We start from the raw sequence: 14648 nt of genomic DNA, 5'->3' as shown, positions 1-14648 counted from the left end.
TGTTCTAGTTCTGTTCTAGTTCTGTTCTAGTTCTGTTCTAGTTCTGTTCTAGTTCTGTTCTAGTTCTGTTCTAGTTCTGTTCTAGTTCTGTTTAGTTCTGTTCTAGTTTTGTTCTAGTTCTGTTCTAGTTTTGTTCTAGTTCTGTTCTAGTTCTGTTCTATTTCTGTTCTAGTTCTGTTATAGTTCTGTTCTAGTTATGTTCTAGTTCTGATCTAGTTCTGTTCTAGTCCTGTTCTTTTTCTATTCTGTTTGTGTTCTAAAAAAATATCTTTGGATATTGGAAGAACAGTTCTTGGATGTTCCATTTTATGTTATTCTCTTTATTATAGGAATATTTAATAAAAAATAAAATGTATGTCACAAAACTAGAAAAGGAAGTTAAAACTACCCCCATAGGATAATTGAAAATAAGTGCCACTAGAATATAAAATCAAATAAGAAAACAAAATGTCATTCATATTCGACTACATAATACCCTGCTCTATCTAAAATTATCTTTATACAATCAACGAAATTATGTAGTAGACGTTAAAATCTGTAATAATCGTCTTAATTTTTTTATATAAATATATCTTTGTATATCTAAAAACAAACAAAAAATTGGAAATATTTCACCTAATGCCACTACCTGAGTAGGGTATAAAAAAGTTGAGTGGATTATAAAATAGCGAAGAAAAAAATAAAAAAAACCCAATAGAAATATAAAATTAAATGAAGAAAAAAATTCAATTTGATTTGAGTTAAGTTCTCTGTTCACTTGTCATAACCACAATAAGCTCCTCGGGCAAATCAAATCTGTACTGCACAATAGTCAGCGAATAAATTAATTGTCCCTGTCATTTTATTAGTACATCAAAAACGCCTTTATAAGGATTTATTACTGAGTAAAATATAAGTGCAATGATGGATTTTAAAGATTTTATGTGCGGGTGTGTCTTATATTTATATTAAGAGGATTTGTGCAGAACAGAAGTGCATCTAAATTAAACGAAGGTAATGTAATTTTAAGTCAATGAAATGCATTAGCTTTTTTAAATATATATATTATTTAGAAATAAAAAAAATAAGTTCCCCCTAGAAACCCATCAAGTCAACGAAAACAATCAATTATTAATATTTTTATTTCAAATCCGATTCTCTTTGTACTGATCATTAATTTAAATCATTTCGAATACAATTTCACCAATGATTCATAAAATTACTTTAACATACATATTAATCTATCAAACAATATCTGATTTCCTCGTTCAATTTTAATTTTTGCAATATTTTCAATCTCATTGTTTTTTTTTATACCCTACACCACTATAGTGGGGAGGGTATTATATGTTTATGCTGATGTTTGTAACATACAAAAATATTGGTCCAATACCCACCTTAAAGTATACCGTTCGATTCAGAATCATTTTTTATGTCGATTAAGACATGTCCGTCCGTCTGTACGGCTGGCTGTCCATGTAAACCTTATGCGCAAGGTACAGGCCGCAATTTTCAAGATAAATTGATGAAATTTGGACCAAGCATGTTTTTTGGAACAGGGACGAAGCCAATTGAAAATGGTTGAAATCGGTCCATTATTTCACCTAGCCCCCATACAACCGTACCTCCCGATTTGAAGTTTTACATAAGTACAAATGACACTGCAGATTTTCGTAAGAATCGGCCCTTTTTTGACCATAGCCCCCATACAAAACCCCCTTCAAAAAATGTCTTAAACGCCTAAAATATATCCTTTTCCATTATTTCACCTAGCCCCCATACAACCGTACCTCCCGATTTGAAGTTTTACATAAATACAAATGACACTGCAGTTTTTCGTAAGGATCGGCCCTTTTTTGACCATAGCCCCCATACAAAACCCCCTTCAAAAAATGTCTTAAACGCCTAAAATATATCCTTTTCCCGAGGATCGGCCCATATATGACTTATATAAAGCGTCATTTAGAAATTTTGGTTTTTTATCAATAAATTGTTTAAATATTTTGGAATAATATTCAACATAAAAGTTTCTTTATAAAAATTTTAAAAATATACTCATGGTGTAGGGTATTATATGGTCGGCCATGCCCGACTATACTTTGCTACTTGTTTTTTTTTTTCAAATTTATCTCTATTTATAATTATCTTCAAACATTTTTATTTAACAATTGTAATTATACTTTGTTCCTACCTTTTTACTTCTGTTCTCTCTTATCTAATCGGTAGTTTTTTTTTACTGTCATAAATTTTGTCTACGACAAAAATAAAAGTTGAGGTATGCTATTGCATCTCTACTATTGTTAAAAATAAAAATTTATAGTCAACTTTGCAAAGTCCACACAATGGGATTTACTAATTGTTTTATTATTATAATAACAATGACGTTACTTTTCGACTTCATGGGGCAGTGTAAAGGATTCTTTTTGAATCGCCCCCTAAATCTATTGGATCGTATTATAACAGCAGCTTTAAATAATGGACAACAAATGGTGAATAATTTGGGTTTGTTAACGCGACCTGAGGAGGAATTGCAGCAATTTTAAATAAAAAGTTTTTAAATAAAAAATTCTAAGAAAAAATTGCAAAATGTTTATGTAAATTCTTCTTCTTTCAGTTTTAGTTCAATTCTAATATCAATGACATACCTAAAGAAAAAGTGAGTCCGATAAAAAAGCTGATTATTTTTTTATTTTTGTCAAAAGTTGTTATTGTTTACATGTTATGAATGGTATTTGTTTACATTTCTTATGTCTTTTTTGACATTAGTCTGATTTTAGTAGAGAAACAAAATACATGTTGGTTTTTGTATTATTTTAGTTATGTAGTCATGCCATGCTAATACCGTTTTAGTTCAGTTTTATTTTAGCCTTAGGACTGTTTAGTTTAGATCTATTTCAGTTTTAGTTCAGTTCTAGTTTAGTTCAGTTCTAGTTTAGTTCTAGTTCAGTTCTAGTTCAGTTCTAGTTCAGTTCTAGTTCAGTTTTAGTTCAGTTCTAGTTCAGTTCTAGTTCAGTTCTAGTTCAGTTCTAGTTCAGTTCTAGTTCAGTTCTAGTTCAGTTCTAGTTCAGTTCCAGTTCAGTTCTAGTTCAGTTCTAGTTCAGTTCTAGTTCAGTACTAGTTCACTTCTAGATCAGTTCTAGTTCAGTTCTAGTTCTAGTTCAGTTCTAGTTCAGTTCTAGTTCAGTTCCAGTTCACTTCTAGATCAGTTCTAGTTCAGTTCTAGTTCTAGTTCAGTTCTAGTTCAGTTCTAGTTCATTTCTAGTTCAGTTCTAGTTCAGTTCTAGTTCAGTTCTAGTTCAGTTCTAGTTCAGTTCTAGTACATTTCCAGTTCAGTTCTAGTTCAGTTCTAATTCAGTTCTCCTTAAGTTCTTGTTCTAATTAATCTAATCTTGTTCTCTTCAAAATTGACCATGTTTAGATAAGGCTAATTAATACGTCATAAACAAAATTTAATTATATAAACGGTTTATAAATCAAATTTTATAGGGAAATTTAGATATTCAATTAGTTCAAAAAAGTGGTTTTGTATTCACAAGCACAACAGTCACAAATACTTGGGTGAACCTTCTTAGGGCGGGTTTCTTACTCATCAGTTAAACTATGCTTAACTTGCTGTTAGATTAAACTTGGAACAAATTTAGGCGGACTTTAACCGATAATTGTGTTTTTCAGTTTCAGATTTAAGCTTAGTTAACTTTGTTAGTATTGCCAAGTTTTCACTCAAAAACATAAACAATGAACAGCTGTTTTTCTAACAATACTTTTGTAAAATGGAAAGTTTTGGAAAAATGTTAAACAAACATTTAAAACAATAATTAATAAAACAAAACAAATCAGAAAATTGCAATTTACTTAAAATATTATGTTTTTGTTCTTCCGAAATCATTGTTTTATTGTTTTTGTTAATTGTGTTTTCTCACTTATAACTTTAATTGGCCAAATACACTCAGTTAAACTAAGATAATAAGTAACTTTACTGATAACTAAAAAACACGAAACATATATTAAACCAGGTATAACCAAAGAATGAAGAATATCTTTATCAGAAAAACTCGCCCTTAAAATATCAACCTTGAACTTTGTGCTATATTTTTTGTATTGAACAAGAACTTTAAGTAGTTACAACAAAGATTTTTATAGAATTGCATCTTAATATGATAACTTCTGTTTTTCAGAGAGCTGAGGGCTAAGTGTCAATTACATGCCAATTTTAATAAAAGGTTTTTTGTTTGTACATCATATCTATTTAGTCCTCTTCTAAATATTTTTCAAGTTTGAATAATATTTATTGAATACAATTTAATCAAATTAAAATTAATAGCTCGGATACTTTGGTGTTGGTACAATTTTGCCATTAAAATAGTCTACTTCTGGTTTATGTCTATTTTGATCAATAATAACATTAATAAAAGATTCTAGTTTTTGTGGTTTTTCATTGTAATTTTGTGGATTTGAATTAGTGACAGGCTTTAGGACAGGTGGTCTGAGGTGTTCCTTTACTGGCTCGGAAGCAATTGCTTTATTGGGTTCCTTAGCAAGTGTTGATGGAGCTGGTTTAAAGATATTTGGTTTTGCTGATTCCTTAACGGGTTTCAATACCGGCGGTGAAGGACGATTATTTGCAGTATCGGTTAATGGTTGAGAATAGCCAAATGTTGCTAAAGCAATTATACAGAATACAATTGCAAACTTCATTGTCGTTATATGTACCTAGTTCAAAATCTTTACTAGAAATGAATGAACCAATTTACTTCAGCCTGATATTTAAATAGTTTAATATTTCTTGCAAATATAATTAATTTGCAATTACTTGTTTGGTTTTTTTTTGTAATTTTGAATTGATGTTATTTTGGAATTATTGGGAATTGTTACCAGATAAGATATAAAAAGTGTTCATGCTGCTATAATATTATGTTACAGATTTAAATTGATGAATTCATTCTATTAAAAAATACAATTTAATATTCTTTAAATGAGTGCGGTTCTAATTCAGATCTAGTTCAGTTCTAGTTCAGTTCTAGTTCAGTTCTAGTTCAGTTCTAGTTCAGTTCTAGTTCAGTTCTAGTTCAGTTCTAGTTCAGTTCTAGTTCAGTTTGTAATTTTTTCAGGTCGACGAAATGTATCGTGAAGCTCCTATCAAGGGTGGACTCTTTGATTATATCGAATTTACGAGAATTCTCAAGCATGGTGCTAAAGATAAAGACGAACAATAAATGCCACTATTCGGAAAGACATTCCCCCTCCATTTTATAACCGAATACTTTTTGTTCATTTAACTGTAAAAATTATCATTAATACAAGAAAAAAGTTAACATTTCTCTACTTGTGAGTGTACATTTTTCTCTTCACTTTTAAAGGCATCTTGGTGTTATATCTTCTAGAAATCCTTTAAAATTATGTGAAAATTTATTGATAAAAAAAAACAAAAGCCACCCTACCCTATTGTATTTATATAAATTATTTTATATTTGAAATATTTCCTGTTCTGCAATTTTGTAATCCCTATGTACTATATCTTGCAAGTACATTTGAGTACTTAATGTTACTATTATATACTTTATCATTATAAAACTCTGTATGCCATTTCAAAACAATTTAAGAATATCACATTTATAAGTATTAACGTGAAAATCATTTATATCTAAATATTGAATAAAAATTTATACATAATCCATAAATACATTTTTTCATTATATGTTTTTCAATTACACAACATCCATTCGCTAAACGGAAAAGTTCGCAAGTCTATGCTTTAATTTAAACATTTAATTGATTTTTTCATCATATACCTACTTATTACTGAAATAAATATTTTACAAATGTGAAACATTGATGATAAATTTAAAAAATTGAATAAAGTGGTACTTACGATTCAAATAACTTTCTGGAAAATAATATTTTTATATCCACTATCAAAACAGATATTTTACACATATATTATCTATTGCTTCAGTTTGTCTTCACCTAATATCGACCGATGTATTCACCTAACTCCTGTTTTAAATATCACCCCGGTGTTTATAGGGTTGCATGCGTTTTACGATATAAGATTTTATATATAAGATTCGGCTTTAGGTGAATGATTAGGGATTAAATTAAAAAAAGCTGTTTCCAAGTACTCAATTAGTTAATTTTGTTTGCTATTTTAAGGGTCCAATGGAGGTGGTTTAAACATAAGCAACAAATGCAAAAAAATAAATTTTTACTAAGTGCGAGTTTTTCTGATAAAGATAATTTTCATTCTTTGGTTAAACCTGGTTTAATATATGTTTTGTGTTTTTCAGTTATCAGTAAAGTTGTATATTATCTTAGTTTAACTGAGTGTAATTGGTCAATTAAACTCAAGTTATAAGTGAGAAAACACAATTAACAAAACAATTAAACAATGATTTCGGAAGAACAAAAACTTAATATTTTAAGTAAATTGCAACTTTCTGATTTCTTTTATTTATTATTGTTTTAAATGTTTATTTAACATTTTTCCAAATTTTTCCATTTTACAAAAATATTGTTTGCAAAAAGCAGCTGTCCATTGTTTATGTTTTTGAGTGAAAAGTTGGCAATACTAACAAAGTTAACTGAGCTTAATTTTAGGTCGGGTTTTTTAGATAAAGATAATCTATATTCTTTGTTTAAATCTAGGAACAAATATAGGAGGACTTTATATATTTGTTCCGAGTTTAATATAACAGCAAGTTAAGCCTAGTTTAACTAAGGAGTAAGAAACCCGCCCTAAGTAACGTTACTGTTTACGGAAAAAACACAAAACATATATTAAACTAGATTTAAACAAAGAATATATATTATTATATCTAAAAAACCCGACCTAAAATTATCGTTTTATCGATTAGTTTAAATTATAGGGAATTCACGATATATTTTTCTGTTTCAAATTTATGTTTTCATTAATTTTCATATTACATTTAGAATTTTATTCTTTTTTTATAAAACATGCATTGTTTTGATAACAAACAGTGACGTTTTCTGTTGTTTTGTATGGAAATACTGCGAAGTTTGACCTGCTGGGAAACTTTTGTAGAGGAACTTTAGATTTTGTGTGTGAGAGAAAGAGATGATTGATATTTCTTTATCTTTCTCTCACACACAAAAGTGTAAAGTTTCTCTACAAAGGTTTCCCAGTGTTAACCAAGTCTATAATGTTGAACTCAAAAACAACAAATACCTGATTCACACTGGGAAACTTTTGTAGAGAAACTTTTGATTTTATGTGTGAGATAAAGAAAGGGTGGATATTTCTTTCTCTCACATGCAAAAATCAAAAGTTTCTCTACAAAAGTTTCTTAGTGTGAACCAGGTCAAAGATGATTAACATCAGAATCCATTTATTTTCATATATATTCCAAAACTGGCAAACTCCATGTGTGTACATATGTATAAGAAAATATAGACCTGGTTCACACTGGGAAACTTTTGTAGAGAAACTTTAATTTTTGTGTGTGAGAGAAAGAGAAAGAAATATCAACCATCTCTTTCTCTCACACACAAAATCAAAAGTTTCTCTACAAAAATTTCCCAGTGTGAACCAGGTCATAGCGAATTTGTGCAAAAACACCTAACTTTACTGTATAATCGAAACATCCCATAGATGGCGTTAACAAAATTTGGTAAATTTTTTGCAAGTTGAAATTCCGAATTGAAATTTATTAAAAGCAGGAGATTGTTCAACATTTTTGGCTATTATTGAATTTGTCCTCTTATTAATAAAAAGGAGCATTATTGAATTGTAACAATAACTATGTATGTCCACCTGTAAACAAATGAGGTTTTAATTGCCTTTTTAAATCGATTTTCCGCCTTTTCTTACAAGTTGTCTTTTCGAGTTTTCCCAAATGACAGTCAATTTATTATATGTTTTTACATAAGAAAATAAATTTTTAATTTATAAGTTAAAAGATATTTCTAGAGGAAAGTACGTTGGAGAATTATACTACGCACAGCTAGTTTTATAGAATTTTCGGCTTTATCGGGCAGTTCCGGAAATTTCTTTATGTCTTACATTTGGCTGGCAACACTAAAGCGTTAAGACGATCATTGTAGAGGTGAGTGTCTCGACTAAATGTAGGATAGATAGATAGATAGATAGACAGATAGATAGATAGATAGATAGATAGATAGATAGATAGATAGATAGATAGATAGATAGATAGATAGATAGATAGATAGATAGATATGTAAATTGATAATTAGATAATTATAAAGTGTTCTATTCAGATGACTTTAAGTTTTAGATTACAGTCAAACTAATGCCACAATAAAATGATATTTTCAATTCAATTGCACTCTTTATTGTAATTATTTTTCTAATATTTTTGCATGTTTTGTAATAAATCAAAAGAATTCCATACAATTTTATTTATTACACACATTAATTTTATCAAATTGGGTCAGATGACTAAACTTAACAATTAAATTATAAATTATTTAAATGTATAGTATACATATTTGTTGTAAAGTTATAGGACAAATAAACTTGTTGAATGGAAATTTTTAGTAGATAATTTAAAAAAAATATGTTTTCAAAATTGTGAAAGTTTGGTAAATTACATTAATTTAGAACTAATTTCGACCTTGTTTTAATTTTCCATGTGCTTTTTCTTTTGATTTTCTTCTTTTGTTTTTATCATGAAAGTATTTGTTTTTAAAATATCATTTCTTTTTTATCAGCGTAAAATATTGTATAAAAAGTTAATATTTAAATAGATTTAAAAAAATGATAATGAGAAATTAAATATATTTATTTATTTAATTTTATCATTAATTAGATATTTGCGTGGAGACTGATAACATTTTTAGTAAAAAAATATTGTGCTATAAAAGGGAACTACTGTAGTAATGAACAGTAATGATTAGAGTTGGCTATTATTATAAATCTTGTGTAATAAATTAAATTTGTTTTCTCTTCGGTGTAAAGAATTACAAATTTAATGATAATTATTTTTATTGGAAACAGATCCCTTTGTAAAATGTGAACTTTGACTAAAGATTATCATTAACATCTAATATTAATATTTCATTTAAGTACTTTGAAGAAAATTCCAACATGACGAGTATGTTTGAGGTGTATTTATAAAAACGGAATTAATTAGATTTGATTGATGGCTTGAACTTGGTATTTATATGAAAAGCAAAATGACAAAATTTGGCGGTACACTGTTAGATATTAAATAGCTTTTTTTAGATGATAGGATAAATAATGCGTGTTATGGATTTAAATGTTTGTAAGGGCATAGTTGGTTTTTTATAGAGAAAAATGCATCTATCTATCTATCTATCTATCTATCTATCTATCTATCTATCTATCTATCTACCTATCTATCTATCTATCTATCTATCTATCTTTCTATCTATCTATCTATCTATCTATCTATCTATCTATCTATCTATCTATCTATCTATCTATTAATCTATCTATTAATCTATCTATTTATCTATCTATCTATTTTTTTATTTATCTATCTATCTATCTATCTATCTATCTATCTATCTATCTATCTATCTATATATCTATCTATCTATCTATTTATCTATCTATCTATCTATCTATCTATCTATCTATATATCTATCTATCTATCTATCTATCTATCTATCTATCTATCTATCTATCTATCTATCTATCTATCTATCTATCTATATATCGATCTATCTATCTAACTATCTATCTAACTATCCATATTTTTTACATTTCTTTAACAACAAGCCTTTCATTTTCTCTCTCCAGACATATTACTTTATTATTTAAACTTGCGTTTCAACGCAAAATCAACACAAAGTGAAAACATCACAACGAAAATGGAGAGTCTATTTAATTTACGAGCCTGGGACGATGATGCAAAATATGGCTGTAATGCAATTAACAAAACATCATTAATCACAAATGCCTACAATGGCATACCCGAAACATTAATTCTCAACGTTTTAGCATGGACTCTGCTAATTGTACTCTTCACTGTATTAAGACATCAGGCAGGCGATTACGGTCGTTTAGCCTTAGTTAATACGAATGGCAGTAGGAAACGTTGGACTGAAGTATTCTATTCACGAGGAACATCTATGATAGAACAACCTCACTCCTCGAATAGTTCACATCAACGTCAGAGCAGTCTTGCGAATTCGACGGGAACAACAAGTCCTAATGGTTTAGATGAACCCAGAGGTAGCATTACGTCCAACACAACTGATTCTACACCACTGTCGCCCATACAATACGATCAGGGTATATTTTCATGGATTGTTATAACATTTAAATTACGCAAAGAACAAATACTATTGCACACTGGACCCGATGCTGTCTACTATTTGTCATTTCAAAAACATCTAATGGTGGTCATGGCCATTGTAACTGCTGTCTCTTTGATAGTTATATTACCGGTGAATTTTCTCAACGGTTCCGATGAGTATGATGTTAATGCATTCGGTCGCACTACAATGGCTAATCTATCACCTGATTCCGCCTGGCTTTGGGTTCATGTTATCGTTACTATTATATATGTGCCTTTAATTGTATTGATAATGCGTCGTTCCTCGGGTCGTAATGCATTTAAAAAGGCTGCCACTCGCACGATTATGATAACAAAAATCTCGCATAATGATCGCAATAAGACAGTGATTAGAAATTACATACAAGAACTATTTCCCGATGTTAATATAGAAGATGTTCAGGTAGCCTATAATATATCGAAATTGAGTGTACGAACGGCGGAATATGAACGGGTTTTAGATGCAAAAATCTATTGTGAACATCATAGAGATAAGGATACTTTGACAGTGAGTAAACGAAAGTTTTTTTTTTAAATATTTCAATAAAACTGAAAATTCTTCTTAAATTTCAGGTTCGTCCCGAATTTTGCAAGTGTAAAACCGAAAATGCCTACGAATATTACCAACGTGAAGAACGTAATCTACATGGAGATGTGGCACGTCTGAGAGCTGCAGCTCTTAATGAACCTTTAGGCATAGCTTTTCTTACCGTGTCCACGGTACAGGAAGCACAAAACATAGTGGCACATTTTACACCCGGTACCTATCGTCAATGGAGTCTTACATTTGCACCCTCACCAGATGATCTATTTTGGGAAAATTTAAGTGTCAGCAGTACCCATTGGCTGCTGAAATGGTCCACTGTTAATATTTTACTCTTTGTAATACTATTCTTTTTAACCACACCCGCCATGGTTGTCAATTTATTGGATAGCATTCATTTGGCAAAAGATAAAATTACGAAACTTTCTCCCTTGGTATCGGAATTCTTGCCCACGTTGATGTTGTGGACGTTGTCCGTATTGATGCCGGTTATTGTGGCCTTTTCCGATAAGTGGATGAGTCATTATACGAAATCGAAACAAAATTATTCGATAATGACTAAATGTTTTGGTTATTTATTATTTATGATTTTAATTTTACCCTCATTGGGTTTAACTTCTGCCCAGGCTCTGCTCGAGTGGTCAGTTAGTAATGATACATTGAGATGGCAATGTATTTTTGTGCCTGATCGTGGTTCATTTTATGTCAATTATATTATAACGGCCGGTTTTATTGGTACCTCTTTGGAATTGTTGCGTTTTCCGGAATTGATAGTTTATATCTGGATGTTGATAACGGCTAAGTCGAAGGCAGAGACTCCCTATATACGAAAATCAATTTTATTGGAATTTCCCTTTGGCACCCACTATGCCTGGACAACTTTAGTGTTTACTATATCAATTGTTTACAGTGTTTTCTGTCCCCTTATAATGCCCTTCGCCATGGTCTATATAAGCTTTAAACACTTTGTGGATCGTCATAATTTATACTTTGCCTATGGACCCTCGAATATGATCTCACGCAATGGCGGTAAAATTCATTCAACTGCCGTCACTATGACGAAATTTTCCATTATAATACTTTTACTTATAATGGCCATGATATCGGCTATACGTGGTTCTGGCATGGCTCGTGCTATAATTTTGATTATAACTCTAGTTATAACATTAACGCTCTTTACCTTTATGTCACCCATAAAACGTTGCACCCAGGCCAGACGTCCCAGTATAGTGGAAATTGCCGGCCCAGCACCAATCTATATACCAGATGTTCTGAAGCCAAGATCTGCTCACAATGCCACGCCCCTGGGGCCACATTCATATAATGGTGCCGGTACTGCGACATCAGCTGGTAATGGTAATGGTGCTGGTGGTTATGGCTCAGATTCTGTGTCCGATTTTGATATTAGTTCTCAATGTAGTGTAAATAGTGTAGAGGCCTAAAGACAACTAGTTTTCTTAGTTAAAGCAGCAGTTAAAAAGCTAACAAACAAATACCTATTTAAGACTAATTCTGTGAAAATATTTAAAACAAAAAAAAAGCTTAAAGCAGGCTTGGAGAATCGAAATTTTGAAATAGTACTAATTTGAATAGTATTGCATTTTCCAGGCTTGACTTTATGTTTTCAACAAGTATTTTGGTTTTTTTCTTTCTTTCTACAACACACAAACAAAAATCCCGTTCGACTAATTAAAGTGTCTCTAATATATACTTTCCACTTATTTTAATTATTTTTTTTATATTATTAAAATATTGTTATAATTTTTTATGATTTTTTATTGTTATATGGGAAATCATACAACAAAAACTTCTCTCTCTCTCCTCGTTTCTGTTAATAGTACTTAGGGCGTGTTTTTCTGATAAAGATAATCTTCATTCTTTGATTAAACTTAGTTTAATATCTGTTTTGTGTTTTTCAGTTAACATGATTACTTATTATCTTAGTTTAACTGAGTGTTATTGGCCAATTGAACCTAAGTTATAAATGAGAAAACACAATCAACAAAAACCAAAAAATAATGAATTCGTAAGAAGAAAAACTTAATATTTTATGTAAATAGTAATTTTTTGATTTGTTTTATCAATATTATTAATGTTTTAAACATTTATTTTAATTTTTTCTAAAATTTATCACTTTACAAAAGTAATATTTGCAAAAAAAAAACAGCTGTTCATTGTTTATGTTTTTGAGTGAAAAGTTGGCAATACTAACAAAGTTAATTGAACTTGAAAACATACTGAAACTGAAAAAACACAAGGTTAAAGTCCGCCTAAATTTTGTTCTGAGTTTAATCTGACAGCAAGTTAAGCCTAGTTTAACTGAGCAGTAAGAAACCTGCCCTTAATAACTTTAATACCTATATTGTATATAAAACTATCTTTATTATTAAATTTAAGCTTCTCTTCTCTATATACAAACATATATTTTTTTATTATTATTAATTATTCTTTATATTGCGATACCATTATAAATATTAATATAAACTCTTATTATTTTTTATTTAAAATATATAATTAAGTAAAAACAATTTGTATATACTGAGCATTATTTTTTCAAAAATTTAATAAAATCTATTGCTTATGAAAATAATTTTCATTTTTTTTAATAAAATTTTTAATTGATTTAATTAAACTTTGCTCATAAATATTTTTTTAAAATAATTTTCAAAAAAAATTAAAATAAAACACTTAAAAATTTAAAATTGTAAGAATTTTACTTCAGGCAGCAGTGACAGGACGAAAATTTTCTATAAAAGTTTAACTGCCTGTTATTCTAAATGCGAACGAACATTTATTTGTCATTTTATATTGAAAACAATAACAATTTTTCGAATTTATTTCTTGTTTTCAATATAAAACTAGAAAATACTTGTTCGTTCGCATTTGGAGGAACAGGTTCCAACATTTTTAACAAAAACTTAAAATTTTTACAAAATCTATAAAAATTTATGGAAATTTTATATATTTTGAGAAATTGAAAATTTATTAAAATTCTCTTAAATTGAAAATTTATCGAAATAATTTCGAATTCAAAATTTTCTTTAAAAAACTAGAATTTATCAATAATTTTTTAAAAAAAATTGAGAAACGATAATTTCGTATTAAAATTGAATATTTATTGAAATATTTGTATTTAAATTGAAAATGTATCGAAATTTTTTTTTATAAAATATAATTTTTTTTTTTAAAAATATGGATTTTTTTGATTTTGTATAAAAACTGAGAATTTATTAAAATTTTTCTATAAAAATTTCGAAATTTATCGAAAAAGTTTTATTTAAATTAAAAATTTTCTATAGAAATCAATAATTTATAAAATATTTTCTATAAAAATCGGAAATATTTCGTCACCTTGCTATAAAAATTGATAATTTATTGAAATTTTTATAAAAAATCAATAATTTATAGAACATTTTCTATAAAAATTAAAAATTTTTCGACAAAATTCGAGAATTTATGAAAATTTTTCTAAAAAAAAAATTTAATTAACAAAGAATTTATTGAAAATTTTTTATTAAAATTTAAATTTTTCTATAAAAAACTATAATTTATACAACATATTCTATAAAAATTAGAAATATTTCGACAACTTGCTATAAAAAGCGATAATTTATCGAACATTTTCTAAAAAAATGAAAAGTTTAGAGAAAATTTTAAATTTATCGAAGATTTTATATGAATATAGAGAATTTATCGAAAATGTTTTATGAAAATAGAGAATTTATGGAAGTTTTTTATGAAATAAAAGAATTTATTGAAAAATGTTTATGGAAATCAAAATTTTTCAATAAATAATAATCATTTATCGAACATTTTCTATAAAATTCAGAATATTTAAGAACTTGCT

General features: G+C 28.4%; 1 protein-coding gene across 1 annotated transcript; it reads left to right on the top strand.

Moving 5' to 3' along the window:
- Positions 1 to 9178: 9178 nt before the first annotated feature.
- On the top strand, positions 9179 to 12322 carry LOC111685055 (CSC1-like protein 1). The gene is made up of 3 exons (XM_046954684.1): positions 9179 to 9218; positions 9720 to 10765; positions 10831 to 12322. The coding sequence occupies exons 1-3, from the start codon at positions 9194 to 9196 to the stop codon at positions 12241 to 12243; spliced, it is 2484 nt and encodes an 827-aa protein (XP_046810640.1). The 5' UTR covers positions 9179 to 9193; the 3' UTR covers positions 12244 to 12322.
- The last annotated feature ends 2326 nt before the right edge of the window (positions 12323 to 14648 follow it).

The sequence above is a fragment of the Lucilia cuprina genome, chromosome 6 (genome assembly GCF_022045245.1).
Source record: "Lucilia cuprina isolate Lc7/37 chromosome 6, ASM2204524v1, whole genome shotgun sequence".
Lineage (NCBI taxonomy): Eukaryota > Metazoa > Arthropoda > Insecta > Diptera > Calliphoridae > Lucilia > Lucilia cuprina.
Note: the sequence above shows the minus strand (reverse complement) of the source record. Positions and strands in the feature narration are given on the sequence as shown.